This window comes from Capra hircus, chromosome 16, assembly GCF_001704415.2.
Source record: "Capra hircus breed San Clemente chromosome 16, ASM170441v1, whole genome shotgun sequence".
Taxonomy (NCBI): domain Eukaryota; kingdom Metazoa; phylum Chordata; class Mammalia; order Artiodactyla; family Bovidae; genus Capra; species Capra hircus.
In genome coordinates, this window is record NC_030823.1 from 35,288,447 (window position 1) to 35,310,027 (window position 21,581).

A 21,581-nucleotide genomic window follows, 5' to 3' on the forward strand; every position below is an offset into this window, starting at 1 on the left:
GTAAAGGTAGGGCGTGCGCCCCAGCCAATTTCTCGACTCGTGGCAGACGGCAGTCGTTTGTCCGTCCTTCCTTCTGACTTTCTTCTGTCCCTGCCTGTTTCTGCAGAGGTCACAGGAGGTGGGGGCTGGACACGCGTCCCTGGTGGCTGCGGGAGCGGCATCTGCGGGCCCCGAACTGCCCCCCGCCCAAGGGCAAGAGGAGCGCGTGGCGGACCAAAGAGAGCCCGCGAGCGGCCGCGCGCCCACCAATAGGTGCGGGGCTCGGAGCCGCCCAGCGTGCGCGGTCCCTCCCTCCTCCCTCCGCCCCCGCCCCCGCCGCCGCCGCCTACCCCTCCTGCCGCTCCTGACTCTGCTTCTCCGCCGCGCGTCTGGCACTCAGAGAGCCGCAGCGCCAGCGGCGGGTGCAGCCAGCGGAGAGCCAGGCCGGGAACGCCGAGCGGCAGCCCGGGAGGACGCGAGGGCGCACGCCGCAGTCACCCATCTTCAGTCCCTGCGGCAGCTGCTGACCCGCCACCATGGCCCGCGGAAAAGCCAAGGAGGAGGGCAGCTGGAAGAAATTTATCTGGAACTCGGAGAAGAAGGAGTTTTTGGGCAGGACCGGTGGCAGCTGGTGTAAGTACGGGGGCCGCAGCTCTTGCCCCCCTAGCACCTTGTGTTTCCGGGTAGGCGCATCCCTTGCGCAGGCTCTGCGGACCGCTCCGCGCGCTCCGCGCTGGCGAGGGCGCAGCGGGTTCGGGTGGTGAGCGCTCTGATTGCGCCGGCCCGGGCTTGTCATCCCTGTGCGGAATGCGGAGTCCCCGGAATAGGCGCGGGCGGGGATGGCAGCTCGCTAGGTAGAGCGTTCTGTGGATTGTGGCGGTCTCGGTCAGTTGTAGTCTATCTGAGCATCAGTGGAGCCCTTCCGTCCTGGGAACGGTCCGGCGGTGGGAGAGTTGATCTGTCTCTCCCTTACAGTCGTGTCCCAAGTCCTTAAAAATGAAATTTGAGGCTCTGAGAGAACCACAGGAAGGAAATCGGATCGAATGCAGGAGAGTTTGTGTATTATAGCACCTTTCTTCTAGTCTAAATATGTACTTCAGAAGGCGAGGATGGGGGGCGGCGGAGACAGAATCCATACACTGCAGTATTTCGTAGCGAGACCTAGAATCTCGCCACCGATGACCTACCCTGGAGTCATCACAACCCAGAAACGGCCCTGGAAGCTCTGTGTCAGGACTCCGTTGCTGAGCCTTGGCCCGCAAACATGGCAAAGTCGGTTTGTTTTCAGGGTCTACAGAGAGAGGCAGAATCGGTGCCTGGGTGTAAGAAATAAATCGCATAAAGGCAGAAACAGGTCATCTTACAAGATTTTGAGTAGCCTGTTGCTTGACTGGATAGATTTTTTTCCGTTGCAAATTAGATACCTTACCTGTCTTCCACCTCTCTACACGGAAAGGGTGACTTTTTTTTTTGGTAAGGTCATTTTGAAGGGCAGAGTTGTAGGCAAATCTGAATATGAGTCGTGACTGCGGAAGAGAGGGAAGGAGGGAGGGAACTCCCCCCTCCTGCATCACTGCCCCTCCTTCTCTAATATCATCATCACCATCACCGACACCACTAGCACCGCCACTGCAACCACTGAGGGAGCCCTGGGTAGGTGCTGATGTGATTCTTCTGATTGGAAGGCTCTGTGAGCATCGGCAGGAGAATGAGTCAGGGAAATAGCGCTTGGCTGACATTTTGAAATGGAAGAACCTGGAACGTACGATTTTTGTAGAGGAAAAAAAAAGCAGCCTGTAATGGGTCTCTCTTGATTGAAAAGTAAAGGGTTAATAATGCATCACACTTCAAGGTTAGCCAAGGTGAACTCTTATCCCATGAAGCATAGGTATCCTGAGCATGTTGAATGCAGGTCTTTAAGGCGATGGCTTGCAGCTTGTATTTTATATTTTATTTTGGAAAGACTGTATTCTTCAGTGGGGTTACTGCCATAGTTTCTCATGCAGAATGATAGCTCTGTGTTTTCTTAAGGTGGAAGGGAAGGCCTGGAGAATTCAGGGTGTTTGTGGAGTGAACAGCTCCCAGCCTGGGCCATCTCCTAGCGACTCTTGGTAACTTGAGTGAAGTCTGAGGGGTACGCTGCAGGATGGGCCCCCTTCTCCCAGATTCACCGGAGGTTCCTACCACAGTGATCTGACTGCAGCTTCAGCTTCGTCAGGGGCTGGGGCGTCATCGACTCTAGGCATATTGTAAAGTCGGCCCTCTAGAGTTTTTCCCTCTCATAAAATATCTTTTTTTCCTCATTCCAATTCCAGAATAATGTTTGTTTCAGAGGGTAAGGCAGTATGGAACGACTTGTTCTGTAGTCCGACAGCACCTCCATATGAGAGAGAGAGTGTGTGTGTTGATGTTTGTGTCTTGATACTACATGTAGCAGAGTGTCGACACACTGATTCATGAATGCAGACGTGAGTACTGATGCTTATGGTTCATCTTTCCTTCCATTTTCCACGGTGCAGGTGAGGTGCTGGGCTAAGAAATTCAGTTTTTCTTTTGCAGTTTTCCTTTCTGGCCGTATAAGAAATGACAGAGCCTCTCACAGACAGAGGCGGCGGCAGCAGCTGTGTCTTTGTGGAGAAAATGCCACCTTCCTAGTCCTGGGCCCAACACGGATGCCCTTGAGACCAGGGCAGGTTGCCCTTGATTCAGTTCTGCTTGTAGGTAGATTTTCACCAAGATGGACGCGAGAGCCTTGCCTGTCACCTGCTGGAGAGAGCGTAGCACGCAAATCGCCCAGTGCTGTCTACCTTTTTGTTAAGTTAATACAGGTGTTGGTAGGTGTTTATGTTGACCGCTGGGCCCAGATGCCATTTTCCCTTCTGCATATGACCTTTTGAAGGGTACTCTTTTTTTCAAATTGAAATAATTCTATATTACTTATATATATTTTTAGAGGAAGACCTATTGCTTCAAAAGAAAAAAAAAGTGTCTAAAATGTACCCTCTGCGCCACCCTGTCAGGTCGGTACCATATACCTGGTTTTTCTTTTCGAGCCAGCATGTCGGCACCCAGGGCCTACGCCCCACCACACCTGCATTGCCCACTCTAAGCAAGTGACCTCACAGCACCAACGGGGGAGACTGCTCAGTAACGTCTCAGCACAAAAGTGGAGAACCCCTCAGTTCCCGGAGGGTACAGTGTTGGGCAGATAGGGGAGGCTGTATCTCTTGAAATTGAATCAGTGTGCTTACAAAATGAGTTGTTTTTCCCCAGTCATACTTGTATTTTAATCAAATTGTAGCCTCAATTCTGTACCTCCTCCTGTCATTAGAATCGGGTATCTGTAGCCCCAGAAATGAGTGTTAAACGTTTCCGTGGTTAGGCTGTAAGTGCCTAGGGTGGGGGCAGCAGAGAACCATATTGACCATGTTACACCAGCTCCTGCACCTCTTAGGAGCGTTCACTGGAAAATTTTTCCAGATCTCTTGACGTCACAGCCTTGCCATTTGCCTACTGCTGCCTGGATACAGAATGCAGCACTTAACTCTTGTCCTGCGGGGAGACATGGATTGAGCTGGGCAGCTGGAGTTCTGGATTGCACAGTCTTCATTTCTTCTTATCTTGGCGTGGGTCTTTGCCCATTTCCTTCTTTTCTTTTTTTTTTTTCCAAATGGAGGAGAAAAAGGATTATGGTGAAGCATTTTTCGTATGGTTTTATGTGGATTTTGCTTGTTTTAACAACTCTAGAGTATCATTTCCCCTGAACTAGTTATCACTGATAGAAAAGTTGAGCTTTGAAGTATACACAGAAGGCAAACCTGGCTAATTCCAGCCACAGTGAACCCACTCCCTCCTGACCTCCTTCACACATATACACACACACTTTAATAATACTTTTGTTTTATTGCTTTTTCCCAAGGACCCCAGCGTTTACTGCAGGAGATCTGAGCATTTTGAGAAGTAACTTAAGGCCCCTTTGTGCAGTCATGTTTCAGACTTGATAACCCCGTTCCCACCGCTGCCTTCGCATTGAGTGTTTGGCTGGCACAGGGCTGCCCGGCGATGCCTAGTACAGCCTGTTACTATGCGGCTAATCTGGGAGATAATCCCTGTAAACTGGTAACTGATACCCTCATTCCAGTCCATGGGCTTCAAGGTTTGTTTTTTGGGTTTTTGGTTTTGTTTTTTATTTTTAATTTTAATTTTTTTTGCTTTTGCAGCTGTTTTGGCTTCCATTCTGTTATCCTGTGAACTATGGGAAGAAAAGTCAGTTTTATCAGTCCTTAATCTGAGTCCAGTCAGAAGATGAAATAAAATTTTCTACTTGCCATTTTACTATAGCGGTTCCTTCTTTTTTCTTTTCTCCCCCCTTGTTTGGTGCCCCTGAAAGGAAAGACAGTGTACTTGATCAGGAGAGCTTCACTAGCTTGCTCAGCATTCATCACTCTTTCTCAGGGTAAAAACTCACGGGCATTCGAATGTTTGGAGAAGCATCAGGGCCTGGATTGTAGTGTTGGAATATCAAGGGACAAGCAAGCAAAGGAAACATCATTCTCTAAGGGAATATATTGTCATATTTGAAAGGCATTGCATAAGCACACAAACACAGCCCTAGGTTTTATTGATGATCTTCCTGACAGTTCTTTTTTTTAATTTAGAGAATAAAATTATTTCCTAAAGAATCTTGGTTCTCGTTGAATATTCATCCTATCTTTAACCATCCTGCAACACAGATACATTATAACGGAGGGCTCCCTGCCCCCCTGTTTTTGCCCCACAGTCTGGGAGTCTGGGAGTGAGGTGCAGACTCTTGATCAAGATTGGGAAAGCAGACTCTGAAGACACAGCTTAGAGGGGAAGCCAGGAAGGAAATCCATTCATCTCTGGCAAGGTTCGCCCTGTATTCTGAGCACAGGACTGCTTCATAGCCTTTTTTATTTCTGTTTGTTTTCCTTGCAGTTAAGATCCTTCTATTCTACGTAATTTTTTATGGCTGCCTGGCGGGCATCTTCATCGGAACCATCCAAGTGATGCTGCTCACCATCAGTGAATTTAAGCCCACATATCAGGACCGAGTGGCCCCACCAGGTAAAATGAATGTAAATATGTTCAATTTTCTTCTGGTTGTAAAAGAAGGGTCACTTTTTCAACTGATATAACACTTCTACCAATAATAGTTGTATTATCTGAGCACATTCTTCTGAACATTTGTCTGTCTCATGGTTGTAAAGCCAGCCTGGGAAGAAAAAATGGGGACTGTGTCTCTTGCAGGCAGCTCTCCTCCCTGCATTGCAGGCAATGCTGCTGGGGTTGCAGACATCTTACTTTCCCAGCTCTGCTGGGAGGGAAAAGAGCCCTGGTCCTTTATCCAGCCTGGTGCTCACCTGCTCTGTGACTCCTGACCCTGTGACTCCTGACTGGAGCCTTGCTCTCATCGTCCCTCACACCCAAGGGGTTGGTTAGTGGGCTCGTTATAGGGCCTTTCCAGCTCACACACTTATTTTTCAGTTGCTTGAGGGGACTATGACTCAGATAAATCCTTTAAAAAACCACTTTGGCTCTCGTTTTTAAAGGTTAACTTATTTTTAAGGATGATGAGAAGCTCTGAAACGGCCACCAACTCCCAGGGAGGGGAGCCCTGACTTCAGGAGTCCATTCTTTCACCTGTTCTTGACGGGCAGCTTGACCTTCAACAAGGCACACTCTCTTCACTCCTCTATTTGTGTCCGTCTTATTTACTGGCTTTCTGGGCCCCCTCTGCAGGTTAAGTAGCTGTCTCCTTTAGCTCTGAGCTTATCACGGAGAAGTGCAGGCTCCACACGAGTGCCCTGCTGTGATGTGGATGCAGTCGCTGCAGTGACCTGCCCTGTGTGCCCTGTGTGCGGCATGTGTGTCCTCAGTGGTCACGGAGCCCCGGGGAGTCCCGCTGCCCCCTTGGCTGACACTGACACAAGGACGAGGCCGCAGAGCCGGCACACTCGATTATTCTGTTAGCGACTGCACTGTCTGGCTAGTCTAAGAGTCATTGTCAGGAGGACCTCGGGAGAGGAAATGTTGCATAACTTCCGGGTTCTCACATGGTCAGTGACCTTGAGGCTGCCACCAGGCGTGGCGGTGACGTGTCCCGTCTCCACTTTCCCCGGGCAACGGTTTACGAACAGCTGTATTGAGGTGACAGTCTCGAGGCTGTCTTCATGGGGCTGAGCGGCCGTGATCAAGTGTGGCTGCCAGTCACAAGCTGGTCATGTCCACCTCCTCCTTAGGCCTGAGAAGGACTCTCGGAAGAAAGTCTTCAGAATATGGAGGTGGAAGACACTCCTTGTTAGCCCCAAGTCAAACAGTCCTCTACTGTCAGAAAAATCCTAAATATTTCCAGATAAATTTAGATCTAGGGGATTTTGGAAGTGACAAAAAGAGAACATACAAGTATATAAAATGACTTAAACCTGCTAAATAATTCATAGTTTGTGACAGCTGTTTCCTCAAAGAGGTGGGTATGTGGAAAGGTTGAGACAAGAATTCTGGTTTGTACAGAGAAGCGTAGGATCTTAAATAAACATGTTGGACCCTGGCTTTTGTGACAATAAAGCATGGTGTGTCTTTTCACGGTCATGTCTGCTTCAGCTTTTATGGTAGCATTAGCAGTCGTAATTCTAAATCTTTGTAGACTTTCTTTCTTTCTCTTTTTTTTGCCATTTAAAAGCTAATTTTCAATCATGATGCCATTTTCTAACAATTCTTAGACTCAAGGTGACCCCAAAGTCAAGCATTTTCTTTAATTTCCTAAAGACAATTTCCAGTTTAAAAACTGGCCCTGGAGTATTTAACCTTTGTGAAGTCAGTCCGTAATAAAATTAAAAGTATTCCTCATGTTCTCTGCAGAAAGGGAAGTTTCACTTTTAAAAAGAAATAGTCAAAGAGCCAGCCCTTTGAAGTAAGGGCTTACAAATGACCTTGCATTTCCCTCCCTCCCCTTCCTTCCAGCCCCTTCCTAAAAGACATGTTCTGAGTACCTATATTTAGTGTCCTCACAGCAGTTGGACTGACCTGACAAACAGTCACTTCTCCAAAGGAATGCCGGTGGCTCATCTTGGAAATATGCATTCCTGTCCTTTGGTCTGAGTCACAGGAGTCCTCCTCCTCAGCCCTCCATCCCACCCCCTTCCACACCCCCCACACCCCTCAGTTCTTTGTCATTTCGCTGTCTCTCCTTTTCCTCACCCATCATCTTGCCAGTAGAGGCTAGGCCAAGCTTCCTTTTACAAACCTCGCCTTTTCAAGGGACATAACATTCATTTGAAAGTGATGGTGGCCTTTGAGCGGGGTGGCCAGGTCGGCAGAGCACTCGCTGCCGAGAATCGAGAAGTACAGCCTGTGGTCTCTCCCTGAGTGCTCCGAGGGACCCTCCCGAACTCTCTTTAACACATCTTAAGGATTTATATTTTTGGTAGGCAATAACTATTTCTTCAGGCCACAGACTGAAGGACTGTATAGAAACACTGGCAAAATTTTTGACTTCAAATTAATATCTTTAAGCCTCTGTTTTCATGACCGTTAAAGGGGGGAAAGTGTATATTTAAGTCAAATGAACCTAGTGAGTGTGAAAGAGGCGGTCTGTTATTTAAAGATGTAAAGATTTATTAATGCTGTTATTAACTGAACTTGAGTCATGAAGACAAACCTGACCAGACTGAGGTTTGACTGCCCTTTTCACACTGGAATACCTTGTCATCAGATCTCTTCTAAATAACATGTGTGAACGTGGTCAAATTAAGCAGTGGCAATTGTACAGAACATTTGCGTCTGTTTGTGTATAATACTGGACAAGCTGTGGGGTTAAACACAAAAGTCTCAGGGCAAGGAAAAAATCTTTAAACAGGAGGAAAATGTAGGAAAAAAATAGATAACGTACAGTTTCTTGCCCTGACCAGTTGTGGCCATTAGTGGTTATAATATTCCTTACAAAGTCATACTGCTCTGTGATATCGAAACAGAAGTGCCTCCTCAGCCTGGAAGGCTAGGGCTGCTGAGATTTTATGTTGAAACATATTCATTTGCTATTTTAGTGGGTCAAAAAATGGTTACCTGTTGGCAGTTTCATGTTGCGTAACCTAAATGTGAGAACAGTGCCTGAGGTCGCAAGCCATGACACATAAATTCCCAATAAAACTGACCTGAAAAGGACAAGCGGGGGCTGCGGAACTGGACACAATCCCCCCATTCCACACAGTACTTAACCTCACTGAGCCTCAGTTTTCTCATCTATAAAATGGGGATTAAGGATTAAAAAAGATACTACATATATGTCAAGTGACTAGTACTTCAGAGTCACAAACCTCACGGCACTAGGTAAATGGTGGCTGTTAACAGGTACCTTGATTTTTTATAGCCCTGTCATTTCACTGGAAGCAGAGTGTCTTCTTTTTGGATATTGAATTTAGTATTTCCAACCTTTGGATGATATAACATGGATGTTTTGTACACTTAGATTTTCATTGGTCGGGAAGATACCCTGGAGAAGGGAATGGCAACCCACTCCAGTATTCCTGCCTGGGAAATCCCATGGACAGAGGAGCCTGATGGACTACAGTCCATCAGGTAGGACTTAACAACTAAACAACCACAATAGGATCTTAGCTTTCCATCAGTTCAGTTCAGTTCAGTTCAGTCGCTCAGTCGTGTCCGACTCTTTGCGACCCCATGAATCGCAGCACGTCAGGCCTCCCTGTTCATCACCATCTCCTGGAGTTCACTCAGACTCAAGTCTATCGAGTCCGTGATGCCATCCAGCCATCTCATCCTCTGTCGTCCCCTTTTCCTCCTGCCCCCAATCCCTTTCAGCATCAGAGTTTTTTCCAATGAGTCAACTCTTCACATAAGGTGGCCAAAGTACTGGAGTTTCAGCTTTAGCATCATTCCTTCCAAAGAAATCCCAGGGCTGATCTCCTTCAGAATGGACTGGTTGAATCTTGCAGTCCAAGGGACTCTCAAGAGTCTTCTCCAACACCACAGTTCAAAAGCATCAATTGTTCGGCGCTCAGCCTTCTTCACAGTCCAACTCTCACATCCATACATGGCCACAGGAAAAACCATAGCCTTGGCTAGACGGACCTTAGTCGGCAAAGTAATGTCTCTGCTTTTGAATGTGCTATCTAGGTTGGTCATAACTTTTCTTCCAAGGAGTAAGCGTCTTTTCATTTCATGGCTGCAGTCACCATCTGCAGTGATTCCGGAGCCCCAAAAAATAAAGTCTGACACTGTTTCCACTGTGTCCCCATCTATTTCCCATGAAGTGATGGGACCAGATGCCGTGATCTTCGTTTTCTGAATGTTGAGGTTTAGGCCAACTTTTTCACTCTCCTCTTTCACTTTCATCAAGAGGCTTTTTGGCTCCTCTTCACTTTCTGCCATAAGGGTGGTGCCATGTGCATATCTGAGGTGATTGATATTTCTCTCAGCAATCTTGATTCCAGCTTGTGTTTCTTCCAGTCCACCATTTCTCATGATGTACTCTGCATATAAGTTAAATAAGCAGGGTGACAATATACAGCCTTGACGTACTCCTTTTCCTATTTGGAACCAGTCTGTTGTTCCATGTCCAGTTCTAACTGTTGCCTCCTGGCCTGCATACAGATTTCTCAAGAGGTAGGTCAGGTGGTCTGGTATTCCCATCTCTTTCAGAATTTTCCACAGTTTCTTGTGATCCACACAGTCAAAGGCTTTGGCATAGTCAATAAAGCAGAAATAGATGTTTTCTGGAACTCTCTTGCATTTTCCATGATCCAGCGGATGTTGGCAATTTGATCTCTGCTTCCTCTGCCTTTTCTAAAACCAGCTTGAACGTCAGGGAGTTCACGGTTCACGTATTGCTGAAGCCTGGCTTGGAGAATTTTGAGCATTACTTTACTAGCGTGTGAGATGAGTGCAATTGTGTGGTAGTTTGAGCATTCTTTGGCATTGCTTTTCTTTGGGATTGGAATGAAAACTGACCTTTTCCAGTCTTGTGGCCACTGCTGAGTTTTCCAAATTTGCTGGCATATTGAGTGCAGCACTTTCACAGCATCATCTTTCAGGATTTGAAACAGCTCAATTGGAATTCCATCACCTCCACTAGCTTTGTTCGTAGTGATGCTTTCTAAGGCCCACTTGACTTCACATTCCAAGATGTCTGGTTCTAGATTAGTGATCACATCATCATGATTATCTGGGTCGTGAAGATCTTTTTTGTACAGTTCTTCCGTGTATTCTTGCCACCTCTTCTTAATATCTTCTGCTTCTGTTAGGTCCATACCATTTCTGTCCTTTATCGAGCCCATCTTTGCATGAAATGTTCCCTTGGTATCTCTAATTTTCCTGAGGAGATCTCTAGTCTTTCCCAATCTGTTGTTTTCCTCTATTTCTTTGCACTGATCGTTGAAGAAGACTTTCTTATCTCTTCTTGCTATTCTTTGGAACTCTGCATTCAGATGCTTATATTTTTCCTTTTCTCCTTTGCTTTTTGCCTCTCTTCTCTTCACAGCTATTTGTAAGGCCTCCCCAGACAGCCATTTTGCTTTTTTGCGTTTCTTTTCCATGGGGATGGTCTTGATCCCTGTCTCCTGTACAGTGTCATGAACCTCATTCCATAGTTCATCAGGCACTCTATCTATCAGATCGAGTCCCTTAAATCTATTTCTCACTTCCACTGTATAATCATAAGGGATTTGATTTAGGTCATACCTGAATGGTCTAGCAGTTTTCCCTACTTTCTTCAATCTAAGTCTGAATTTGGTAATAAAGAGTTCATGATCTGAGCCACAGTTAGCTCCTGGTCTCGTTTTTGTTGACTGTATAGAGCTTCTCCATCTTTGGCTGCAAAGAATATAATCAATCTGATTTCGGTGTTGACCATCTGGTGATGTCCATGTGTAGAGTCTTCTCTTGTGTTGTTGAAGAGGGTGTTTGCTATGACCAGTGCATTTTCTTGGCAAAACTCTACTAGTCTTTGCCCTGCTTCTTTCCGCGTTCGAAGGCCAAATTTGCCTGTTTCTCCAGGTGTTTCTTGACTTCCTACTTTTGCATTCCAGTCCCCCATAATGAAAAGGACATCTTTTTTGGGTGTTAGTTCTAAAAGGTCTTGTAGGTCTTCATAAAACCGTTCAACTTCAGCTTCTTCAGCATTACTGGTTGGGGCATAGGCTTGGATAACTGTGATATTGAATGGTTTGCCTTGGAGACGAACAGAGATCATTCTGTTGTTTTTGAGATTGCATCCAAGTAATGCATTTCGGACTCTTTTGTTGACCATGATGGCTACTCCATTTCTTCTGAGGGATTCCTGCCCGCAGTAGTAGATATAATGGTCATCTGAGTTTAATTCACCCATTCCAGTCCATTTTAGTTCACTGATTTCCTAGAATGTCAACGTTCACCCTTGCCCTCTCTTGTTTGACCACTTCCAATTTGCCTTGATTCATGGACCTGACATTCCAGGTTCCTATGCAATATTGCTCTTTACAGCATAGGATCTTGCTTCTATCACCGGTCATATCCACAACTGGGTATTGTTTTTGCTTTGGTTCCATCCCTTCGTTCTTTTCTGTAGTTATTTCTCCTCTGATCTCCAGTAGCATATTGGGCACCTGCTGACCTGGGGAGTTCCTCTTTTGGTATCCTATCATATTGCCTTTTCATTCTGTTCATGGGGTTCTCAAGGCAAGAATACTGAAGTGGCTTGCCATTCCCTTCTCCAGTGGACCAGGTTCTGTCAGACCTCTCCACCATGACCCGCCCGGCTTGGGTTGCCCCGCAGGCATGGCTTGGTTTCATTGAGTTAGACAAGGCTGTGGTCCTAGTGTGATTAGATTGACTAGTTTTCTGTGAGTATGGTTTCACTGTGTCTGCCCTCTGATGCCCTCTTGCAACACCTACCATCTTACTTGGTTTTCTTACCTTGGACGTGGGGGTATCTCTTCACGGCTGCTCCAGCAAAGCACAGCCGCTGCTCCTTACCTTGGACGAGGGGTATCTCCTTACCACCACCGTTCCTGACTTTCACTGTGGGATAGCTCCTCTAGACCCTCCTGTGCCTGGGCAGCCACCGCTCCTGGGTTGCTCCTCCCGGCTGCCGGCCCTGACCTCAGGCGTGGGTGGCTCCTTCCAGCTGCCGCCCCTGGCCTCGGGCGCAAGGTGGCTTCTCCTGGCCGCCCCTGACCTCAGACACAGAGTGTCTCCTCCCGGTGGCCCCTGGCCTCGGACGTGGGGTAGCTCCTCCTGGCCGCCGCCCTGACCTCGGATGCAGGGTGTCTCCTCCCAGACGCCACCGCAACCTTGGACACGGGATAGCTCCTCCCGGCCACCACTGACCTCGGATGCAGTGTAGCTCCTCTCGGCCGGTGCCCCTGACTTCAGATACAGGGTAGCTCCTCTCGGCCGTTCCTGCGCCGTCGCAGCTTGTCACTCTAGGCCGCTGCCCCTGACCTCGGACGTGGGTAGCTCCTCTCAGCTGCACTTAGTGAGCCGGCTCTCGCGTGGAGAGTGGGAGAGTCTGGGTTAGGAAGCACGTTTAAGAAAAATGGTTAAGTACATTTAAGTGGCATCATGTTGGTCCTACTCTCTCCCTCTAAAATGGGCTCACCCCTGCCAAGCTTTCCTCCCTGGGGGACCCTCTTAAGAAGATCGCCTGTTAAGGGTGTTGGGTCTGGAGAGAGACGCAGTTGTCAGCATGCGAGAGAGGGCAGCAGGCACACCCACGTGCCCCGCCACACACACGCAAATGCACACTCACCGTGCCTGCCCCTGGTTTGACCCTGCCCTTTTTGCTGCCTGGCCAGTGGTGTGAGGGAAATGTCTCCCCTTCCATCCCTATTCCACCCCGCTCTGCACGCACAGAGCCACGGGGGCACGAAATGAAGGTCACTGTGTGTTAGTCAGGGGGTCCAGGAGACTCCCAGCCGCCTTGCTTCCTGGTGAGCGGTGTGGATGTGCACGCTTCCTCTTAAGTTATGGGCAGGTGTTTGTTTTGTTTTGATGTAAAGATGGCTCAGTGTAGGAAGAATTCATTTTAAAAGGCTCATATTTTCAGTGAGAGGGTAGCCAGCAATGAGGCAGGGGAGTAGGGTGGGCAGAGACCAGCAGACCACACTGCCACCACCAGCAGGCTCCACTTCACCTTGATTGGGAAACATCTTGTCGAGGCATTGGAATTCCAATCTCATTGTAATTCCTTCTCATTCATTCTCAATGATTTCTTGAGAAGTCATTACGTCAGTCTCAGAATTCCCTTTTTTTTTTCTTTCCAAACTATACCACACTGTATTTAGTCTCTTTCACCTAAATTTCAAAAGGGGGAATTGGACGTATTTGGCTTCCTTATACTTTGGGGGAATTGTTACTTCAGAGTGCCAGCAAGATGTTTTTCTGCTATTGCGTTAGATTACGTTGATCTGTGAGCTTATATGGTAAACAGCTGATGCCCTCCAGCTCCGCCTGGCACTCAGTTCCCTCACCTGCCTCTCCTCCCTCCCCCACATGGGTCTTGCCAGCCTGCTCCCAGAGCCTGAGGCTATGGATGAGTTGGCATTGGTGGTGCTAGGGTTTCCAGGGGCACCTACCCAGACTCATAGTTTGCTAAAGGGTTGAGGACAGCAAACTCCAGGTTCCCTTCCTCAGTGAGCCTGCCTCTTAGGCCTTCACAACTCACCCACCCAGGGTGCTTTTTCTTCCAGTCTAAAGATAAAGGTATGATTAATCATGTCAGCTCAGGTGCACAGGAAGCCTACTGATTAACTTAAAAACATTCTTGGAGTCACAGAAAAAAATGCATCTTACTTCATATGCTCATTTTAGATGACTGAGCAGAGCAAAGACCTCTGGTGAATAGGACCAGGTAACAAATTTCATGCAGAGGTGGAGATGGGAGTGGGGAGATGAATCTGAAGCTTCGTGTAGGGCTTTTCCGCCGCTCTGTCTGGGGGAGGTGGTGGAAAGAACATCAGCCTTACAGCCTCCAGTTCTGCCCTCCCTGTCTATGGTAAAATGCGATGGGTTGCACTTGCTGTCTGTGCTTCTTCTGTGCTCTCATTCCAGTAATCTCAGGACCCCGTGCCCCACCTGACAGACAAGATGAGGGAAGCTGGGAAGACGAAGGGGAAATGGGGGCTAGCGCCTAGTGGCTTCCAGCCAGAAAAGTGTCTTTCCCCACATAACATGCATGAGTAGACATCGTCAGATATCCTGTTCAATGTGGCGTCTTGTTTTAGGATATTGGTCACTTAGCAAATTTTGTATCTAAAATCAAAATGCTGTGTGTGCTTGTTCATCCATTTGGCCTTGGATTAAAAAAGCGTCATTAATATGGTAGATTTCACTGTTTATAGTTTTCCATTATAAAAGTGGTTATCATTTATTTTACTGAGAACAAGCATAATAATGAGCTATACAAGATATTAAAGCTATGTCCCTGTGAAATTCCATGTGTATCTAAGATAGAGCCATTGAATTAAATATCACTAGTTCTCTCTGCTCACCTGAAGATGAGTATACAACTATAGGAAAAAAAATATCTGATGATATAGGGTAATTCCATAAATGGAGAAGAGCCTTCAACCAATGTGCCTGCCATTTAACTTAGGAGAAAAGATTTCCATACACTGAGGGTTTTTGAACTCCCAAATAGGCTGTAGAGAATAGTCCAGCAACCCATCTTTCTAAGGCTTTTCAAAGAGAGCAGCTTCTTGAGATTCTTGAGGGTTGGGGAGGGTGGAGACGTGAACCTTCCCAGAGGCATGGGGGTTGACTTCAGCTGATCCCAGGCCACAATGGAAAGTGAATCAGAGGCAGAGGTGAGGTTTAGGCGACTGGTTTCCAGAAAATACAGTGGCCCTCACTGTATTCTCCTGTGCCCTCACTGTATTTTTGTTAGGTAAATTGATACTAATCCTACATAGGTAACATAAAAATTAAAAGCAACAGTCAAAACCCATAAATATCCTAGTGGCATTTGAAGGGGGAGTACGTGTGTGTGTGTGCGTGTGTGCGTGGGGGTGTGTGCACGCACTCAGTAGTGTCCAACTCTTTGTGACCCCATGGACTGTACTCTGCCATGTTCCTCTATCTGTGGAATTTTCCAGGCAAGAATACTGGAGTGGGTGGCCATTTCCTCCTCCAGGGGATCTTCCTGACTCAGGGATCAAACCCTCATCTCCTGCCTATCCTGCGTTGGCAGGCAGGTTTTTTTTTTACCACTGAGCCACCAGGGAAGCCCATGCATGTGTGTATTTATGTGTACCTAGATTTGTATGACTGTGTGTATAAAACCACGTTCCCAGTTTTTTCTTTGAATGGAAAATTACTTTTCTACTTGGAATGTTCAGGAGACCAGTATGTATGTAGTATGTGCAAGGCTACCTTTATAAGCACTTTTTTGTCTTCTGGAGGTTTCTGTGGAAAGTGATTCCTATTTAGGGCATTTGGCCTAGTAATTTATTGGTTGTAATAAATGACAGGCACAAGCAGCTGTACTTTGAAACTCCCTTTGAGTAACTTTGAAAGGTTAAAATGAATGCATTCTAGTTTAAATACTTCTAACTCGTAAGTAGATGGAGAAATTATAAGCTTGCTACATTATAAACCTAATTAGAAGCAAAATACTTTTCTTAATGAACAGTCTTTCTTTTCTCTTTCCTTTCTCTTCCTCTTTTACTTTCCCCTGACCCCTCCTGCTATGAACCCTACTAAAGTCCGTGGTGATGTGTTTTCCTTATTTGTTTTCTCAAGAAATGGGGAACCAAGTAGAGGTCAATGTAATTCAAAGTCCAGGGTTTTTGTTTTTGTTTTTTTAATTATTTTAACTTCAAATCTTATGTGAAGTTGACATGCTAGTTAAAAACCACATATTAAAGCTTCACACCTCCAGATTCTCATTTCAGTCCTTTCAGGTGACTATTTGATAATAGTCTGTAATTTACGGCAAATGATCAGTTGAGGGCTAAGCTGTCCAGAGCTTAGTGTGGTTCATGTAGGTTCAAGTTCAGAAGCCTGGAGAAGCAGAAGGTTAGGTCTGTTTCCTAGAATATAATTTGAAACTGCAAGTCAGTGATTGGGTATTCTGCTGTCTTTGGCCTCTCAGAGTTACTACTGCAAAGCTTGTCCTTGTCCAGAGCTATAACTAACAATCATAAGGAGTGAGCATTGTGGAGAGGGACAGCTGAAGGGATGTGTGTAGTCCTTGGAGAGGGTCATGGTTGAGAAATTTGCTTATGGACTCAAGATTACTCTTTGTGATCCCATCAACTGTAGCCTGCCAGGCTCCTCTGTCCATGGAATTCTCCAGTCCAGAATACTGGAGTGGGTAGCTGTTTCCTTCTCCAGGGGATATTCCCGACCCAGGGATCGAACCCAGGTCTCCCTCATTGCAAGCAGATTCTTTACCATCTGAGCCACCAGGGAAGCCCCAAGAAAATAAAGAAGTTGCCAAATCCAGTTCTGTCCCTTTTTATCCCAGACTAATGGAAAATTAGTCTGATAATATAAATGGTTTAAAGGATTTAGATACCAGGTCAAGGGTCCTTCATCATCTTCTTTTGAGTATCTAATTGCTTTAGAGAAATTATTAGGAATTTTCCTAATGGTTTAGAGAAAATCTCAGCAGAGAACTCTCCTAATTAAGATTATCCAGAACAGAACAGTCCAGGGGATTGCTCTCTGATAGCTTCCAGGAAGAGAAATTCTCAGGTTAGCAGATTCTACACAAAGAAAAGAGAAGAGGCAAAGGTGGTGGGTGAGAGAGTGAGGGGCTTTCCAGAACTATGAGGAAGGGGAGCTGAAGAACACACCAAGCAGGCGAGAGCCACACTTGACTCTGGGGTGGCCTCCTGGATATTTGTGTATTATGTATGCGTGTGCTCCCATAGGTTAGGATTTAGAGAGAGAAACTGATTGCATGATTTTCTCTTCCTGGAAGAGAAAATTTCTGTTCCTGGAAGCTACCAGAGAGCAATCCCCTGGACTGTTCTGTTCTGGATAATCTTAATTAGGAGCATTCTCTGCTGAGATTTTCTCTAAACCATTAGGAAAATTACTAATAATTTCTCTAAAGCAATTAGATACTCAAAAGAAGAACTTGAAGGACCCTTGACCTGGTATCTAAATCCTTTAAACCATTTATATTATCATGAACCCAAATAGTTCATGCTTTTCTGGAAGGAACATTTAGATCAGTAGTTGGGTATAAGGATAGTCACTAAGGCTTATATTAGTTATACCTTCTATGATCGTGCAGACTCCAGAGGGAAAGTTTCACCTATAGAAGAGAGCAAGACATGGCTGCCCTCCCTGGGGGTTGGTCTGTCGTTCCTGAGCTCCATCTGCCAACTTTGGCCCAAGATCTTATCCAGCTGGGCAACGCACAGAATGGCAAGACCCAAAGCTAACCTGTCCATTTCACCTCTTACATCCTTGGTTTCATCAGTGATGTTTCTCCGTGCAGAACACAGATTCTTCAAGCGTGTTTGATCTCTATGTCTCTCATATGGTAACATACAGGCTTGACCATAAACCAAACCCTCTGAAGGATTTGGGCTCTTGGAAATTGGTGGATACAAGACCTGTGGTGTATAACTCTTTTCTGAGCCAGTGGTGCCATTGTGCATGTAATATCTGTTTTCATTAAATCAGATCTTAGATGACTAACAGCAGCGTTTCTAATAAGAATTGCTGGTGTGCAGACTCGACCCCTAGCTCTGCCTGATGTTGCAGGAGTGAGGGGCACCAGGTTTGCTACAGTAATTGTGGCAATAGAAATGGACTGGCCTTGGATGCTACCAAGGTGGTCTACTCTGTCCCAGCACATTATTTAAAAAAAAAAAAGAAGGGTCCCTGGTACAAGTCTCTGGATAGGCATGAATTTGGTTTTCACCAGAGCTCTCAGGCTGCTGAAAAACTCACTAGCTGTGCCCTTTTGGTAGTAAAGAGCCAGAGCACTGGGTGAAGGGAGCTAATGCTTTGGGGGTCTCACACGTGTCACCTGGTCTGTTTAATAGTGGGGACCCTGCACTTGGCACTGAAAGGGAAAGGACAGCTCTCTGCAGAACCCCACCTCCTCTTCTTGCTCTCCTTTCTTCTCTGGGAGAACCGGAGAAGTACATCACTCATACTCATACACACATACACACCTGGGAGGTAGAATAGCCAGGGGAGAGAAATGCAGAAGCAGCCAGAAAGTGCAAGGCAGACTGCTGGGGAGGAGAGCTGAAGCTGGGCCAGAGGGAACACTGACCCGGGTGACCCTCACCTCGCCATGCCGACGCTACCATGTTTGCTCTCCACATGACCTTTCGAACTGCTGGGTGAGGTGCTCCAAATCTCACACCAGGCTCATGGACGTTTGGTAGTGTTTTGTGTATTGCTGTGTCACCGCTCTGCAGAGAGACGGCGGCTGCCATGCCTGACTCACCACGCTGATGTCCTTGCAGTCAGCCAGCCGGTTCTTCCCCATCTCCTTCCTTCCTGAAGTTGAGGGGAGACCGCCCCTTGGCTTCTGACGGTTGGTCTCCTCTCTTTCATCTGTCCACTGCTCTCCTGCCCCTCTCTTTCCCAAGCCTGGAAACACTGTTGAACCGTGTGCACCTAGGTCTTAGTCCGTTTCTGCCCACCCCCCTGCAGGCACACAGAGTACCTGACGCCTTCGGCGGCATTTGCCTGAGTGCTCTGCTCGCCCTGTGCGCTGCCTTTCTCAGTGGCCCTGCGCCCCCCCCCCACCCCCCCGGAGACCAGTGAATGTCCCTCGAGGCTCCTCTGTTCCCTCCTGACTACAGGATTAGAACGTCCGCGCCCCCCGAGTTCTGTGAAACCTCCAGCTCTGGGCCTGCCTCTGCTCTTCCCCAGGTCCAGGGAAGTCACCTTGACTTAGGTATCTTGTTTACAAAGCAAACCAGCAACGACCCTCCCTCCTAGACTTTCTGCATTTCAGAGGGAGGAGCCCTGTCTGCTGCTCTAGCTCAGGCAGGCAGTCCCAGTGGCAGTCTGTGTATATTTGCATGTATGTCTTCATCATGTGGCCTCTTTTTGTACTATAAATAATCACAATGCCCATTTTCTAAGTTAATAATGTGTCAACGGAAAAACATTTTTTAGAGTATATTTCAATTGCTTAAGTCATGATTTTCTATGGTTTGTGAGCATCATAAAAAATGTTTTAATTGTAGTAACCTTTGTTTTTAATGGAAGAGTCTTTTCCTGCTTCTTCCCTTTAGACTCATTTTTATCACCATTGACACTCCCCTTCCCCCCAGAAATTCTTCAGGTTCTCCATTATCCTTTCTGAGATGACTCTTAATGTCACTCGTAGCTTGCCTTGGGCACCCTCTCTGCCCAGCTGTAGACCCTCACGTTCCCTGTCTTCATCATTTCCATGCCTCTAGGTAACTGCAGGCACAGAAGAACTTCCCATTCAGCCCTGAGGTCTCCCCAGCCTCATTATTTAATTACTTTTGAAGTGCAAAGCCATCGTTAATGATGAGGGAAAATAACAGGTCATTTAGCCCAGACCCTACTGAAACCTGGTCTGAAGCCTCACAAATGGTGCTGCTAAATGGGCTTCCCTTGTAGCTCAGTTGATAAAGAATCTGCCTGCAATGCAGGAGAACGTGGTTCAATTCCTGGGTCAGGAAGATCCCCTGGAAAAAGAGATGGCAACCCACTTCAGTATTCTTACCTGGAGAATCCCATGGACAGAGGAGCCTGGCAGACTATAGTCCATGGGGTTGCAAGAGTCAGACTCGACTTAGTGACTAAACCACCCAATGGTTACTACCCTCTGGTTATCACTTCTGCTTTAATGAGGTCATTGAGTCAGGACTGCCACACCCAGGTTCTCATCCTCTATAGCAGTAGTTCTCAAACCAAGAATGCTTAAGGATCTCTTCAAGCTTGGTAAGCAGAGATTCCCATGTTGCACCCTTAGAGATGGGAATTTGACAGGTCCCCAGCAGAGCCGGAAAGGCTGCACATTTAATAAGCCTCTAAGTGAGAGCAATGGAGGTTACCCTGCAAGACTGTGATGATGAGTTGGGCTCCTTCTGTGCCCAACACCAAGAGGACAAGTCTGGGACTGGGGATTCATATAGGGTTGCTAGATTAACAGATAAAAATATAGGATGCCCAATTAAATATGAACTTCAGGTAAACCATGAATAATTTTTTATGTATGTCCCCAGTTTTACATAAGACATACTTGTATAAAACATTATTCATGGTTTATCTGAAATCCAAGGGTAACTGTGCATTTTATATTTTATCTCGCAGTCCTAGAGTAGAATGCTGTTGTGATGACTGTCCAGTCACTATCTGAGGCAGTGCTGTGTAGCATTGCTCAAACGTTTATCTAGGAAGTCATGTAAATGGCAGAGGCTTTTAGAAGTTTAAGAATCTAAAAAGTCTGTTAAAGAGTGGAAATCCAAGGTATGCATACTTTGGTTTTTACCCTGTCTGGCACTTGCTCAGAATGTTTGGAATGGAAAGCTGGAGAAGCACATAAATTCCATATTCCTCCAGTCTAGGTTAAAAGATTCATGTATCTCTATTGAGTAGTCTTAAGTCTGCAGTTTCCAGTGGTCATAAGTTCATTGATTAAAAGGAATATGGAGGAAGACCTCTGTGCTCAGTCTTACGTGCAGTTAGGGAAGGAAGAACCATCTGCATGAGATCCTGACTTGCAGTGTATTTTTTTTTTTTAATGTGGGCACAAAGGAAGACTGGAAAGAGAGCAGGCTTTAGAGTACAGCATGCCTGGGTTGGAATTCCGGTTCCACCACTTCCTCTGTGACTTTGGGCCAGGTACTTAAGCTTTCTGTGCAAGAAGTATTTCATACATAAAACAGAGATATGTCTATCATGAAATGTTACTGGGGAACTTATATGATATCTGATATTAAGACACAGTCATTGGTACTTATGTACTTAACCTAAATGCCAGAGAAAGGATTTCACACGAGAGAGAATTTAACCCAATTTTTTTTTTTTTTGGCTGCACACTGCAGCCTGTGGGACCTTAGTTCCCTGACCAGGAATTGAACCCACAACCCCTGCATTGGAAGGTGGAGTCTTAACCACTGGACCCACTGGGGAAGTCTCATAAGCCTTTCTTTTTAGCCAGAATGCATTAGCAAAGTATGTCTTACATGTGGAGAGTCTGCAGTATTATGGTTGATTGCCTTCCCACTCATGATTTTCTGTTTTTCTAACTTTCTACCTGGTCTAGGATTAACACAGATTCCTCAGATCCAAAAGACTGAAATTGCCTTTCGTCCTAACGATCCCAAGAGCTATATGACATATGTGGATAACATAGATAATTTCCTGAAGAAGTACAGAGATTCGGCCCAGAAGGATGATATGATTTTTGAAGATTGTGGCAGTAAGTAGAAATGTTTTGGATGATTGTGATTGATTAATTCTGATCTCCTGTTTCTATTTGTTATTTAATAATTGAAAGATCCTCCTGAAGTATTTAAAAGATTAACTCTGACTATATTGAGAGGAACTGTTTTTTGTTTTTTAAAGCAGAAAGACTTTATGGGTTAGGCTTGGATACAGTGAAACTGTATAGCTGCAAGTGTTACTTT

At 46.2% G+C, this 21,581-nt stretch overlaps 1 protein-coding gene across 1 annotated transcript in view; it reads left to right on the forward strand.

Annotated features, from left to right (window-relative positions):
- The window catches only part of ATP1B1 (ATPase Na+/K+ transporting subunit beta 1), a 29,095-nt gene continuing 7,892 nt past the window's right edge, over positions 379 to 21,581 (forward strand). The window contains exons 1-3 of the mRNA XM_005690616.3: positions 379 to 612; positions 4,939 to 5,067; positions 21,218 to 21,373. Of these exons, the coding sequence (XP_005690673.1) occupies positions 516 to 612; positions 4,939 to 5,067; positions 21,218 to 21,373 (382 nt within the window). The 5' untranslated portion in view covers positions 379 to 515. The remainder of the gene's footprint in view (positions 613 to 4,938; positions 5,068 to 21,217; positions 21,374 to 21,581) is intronic.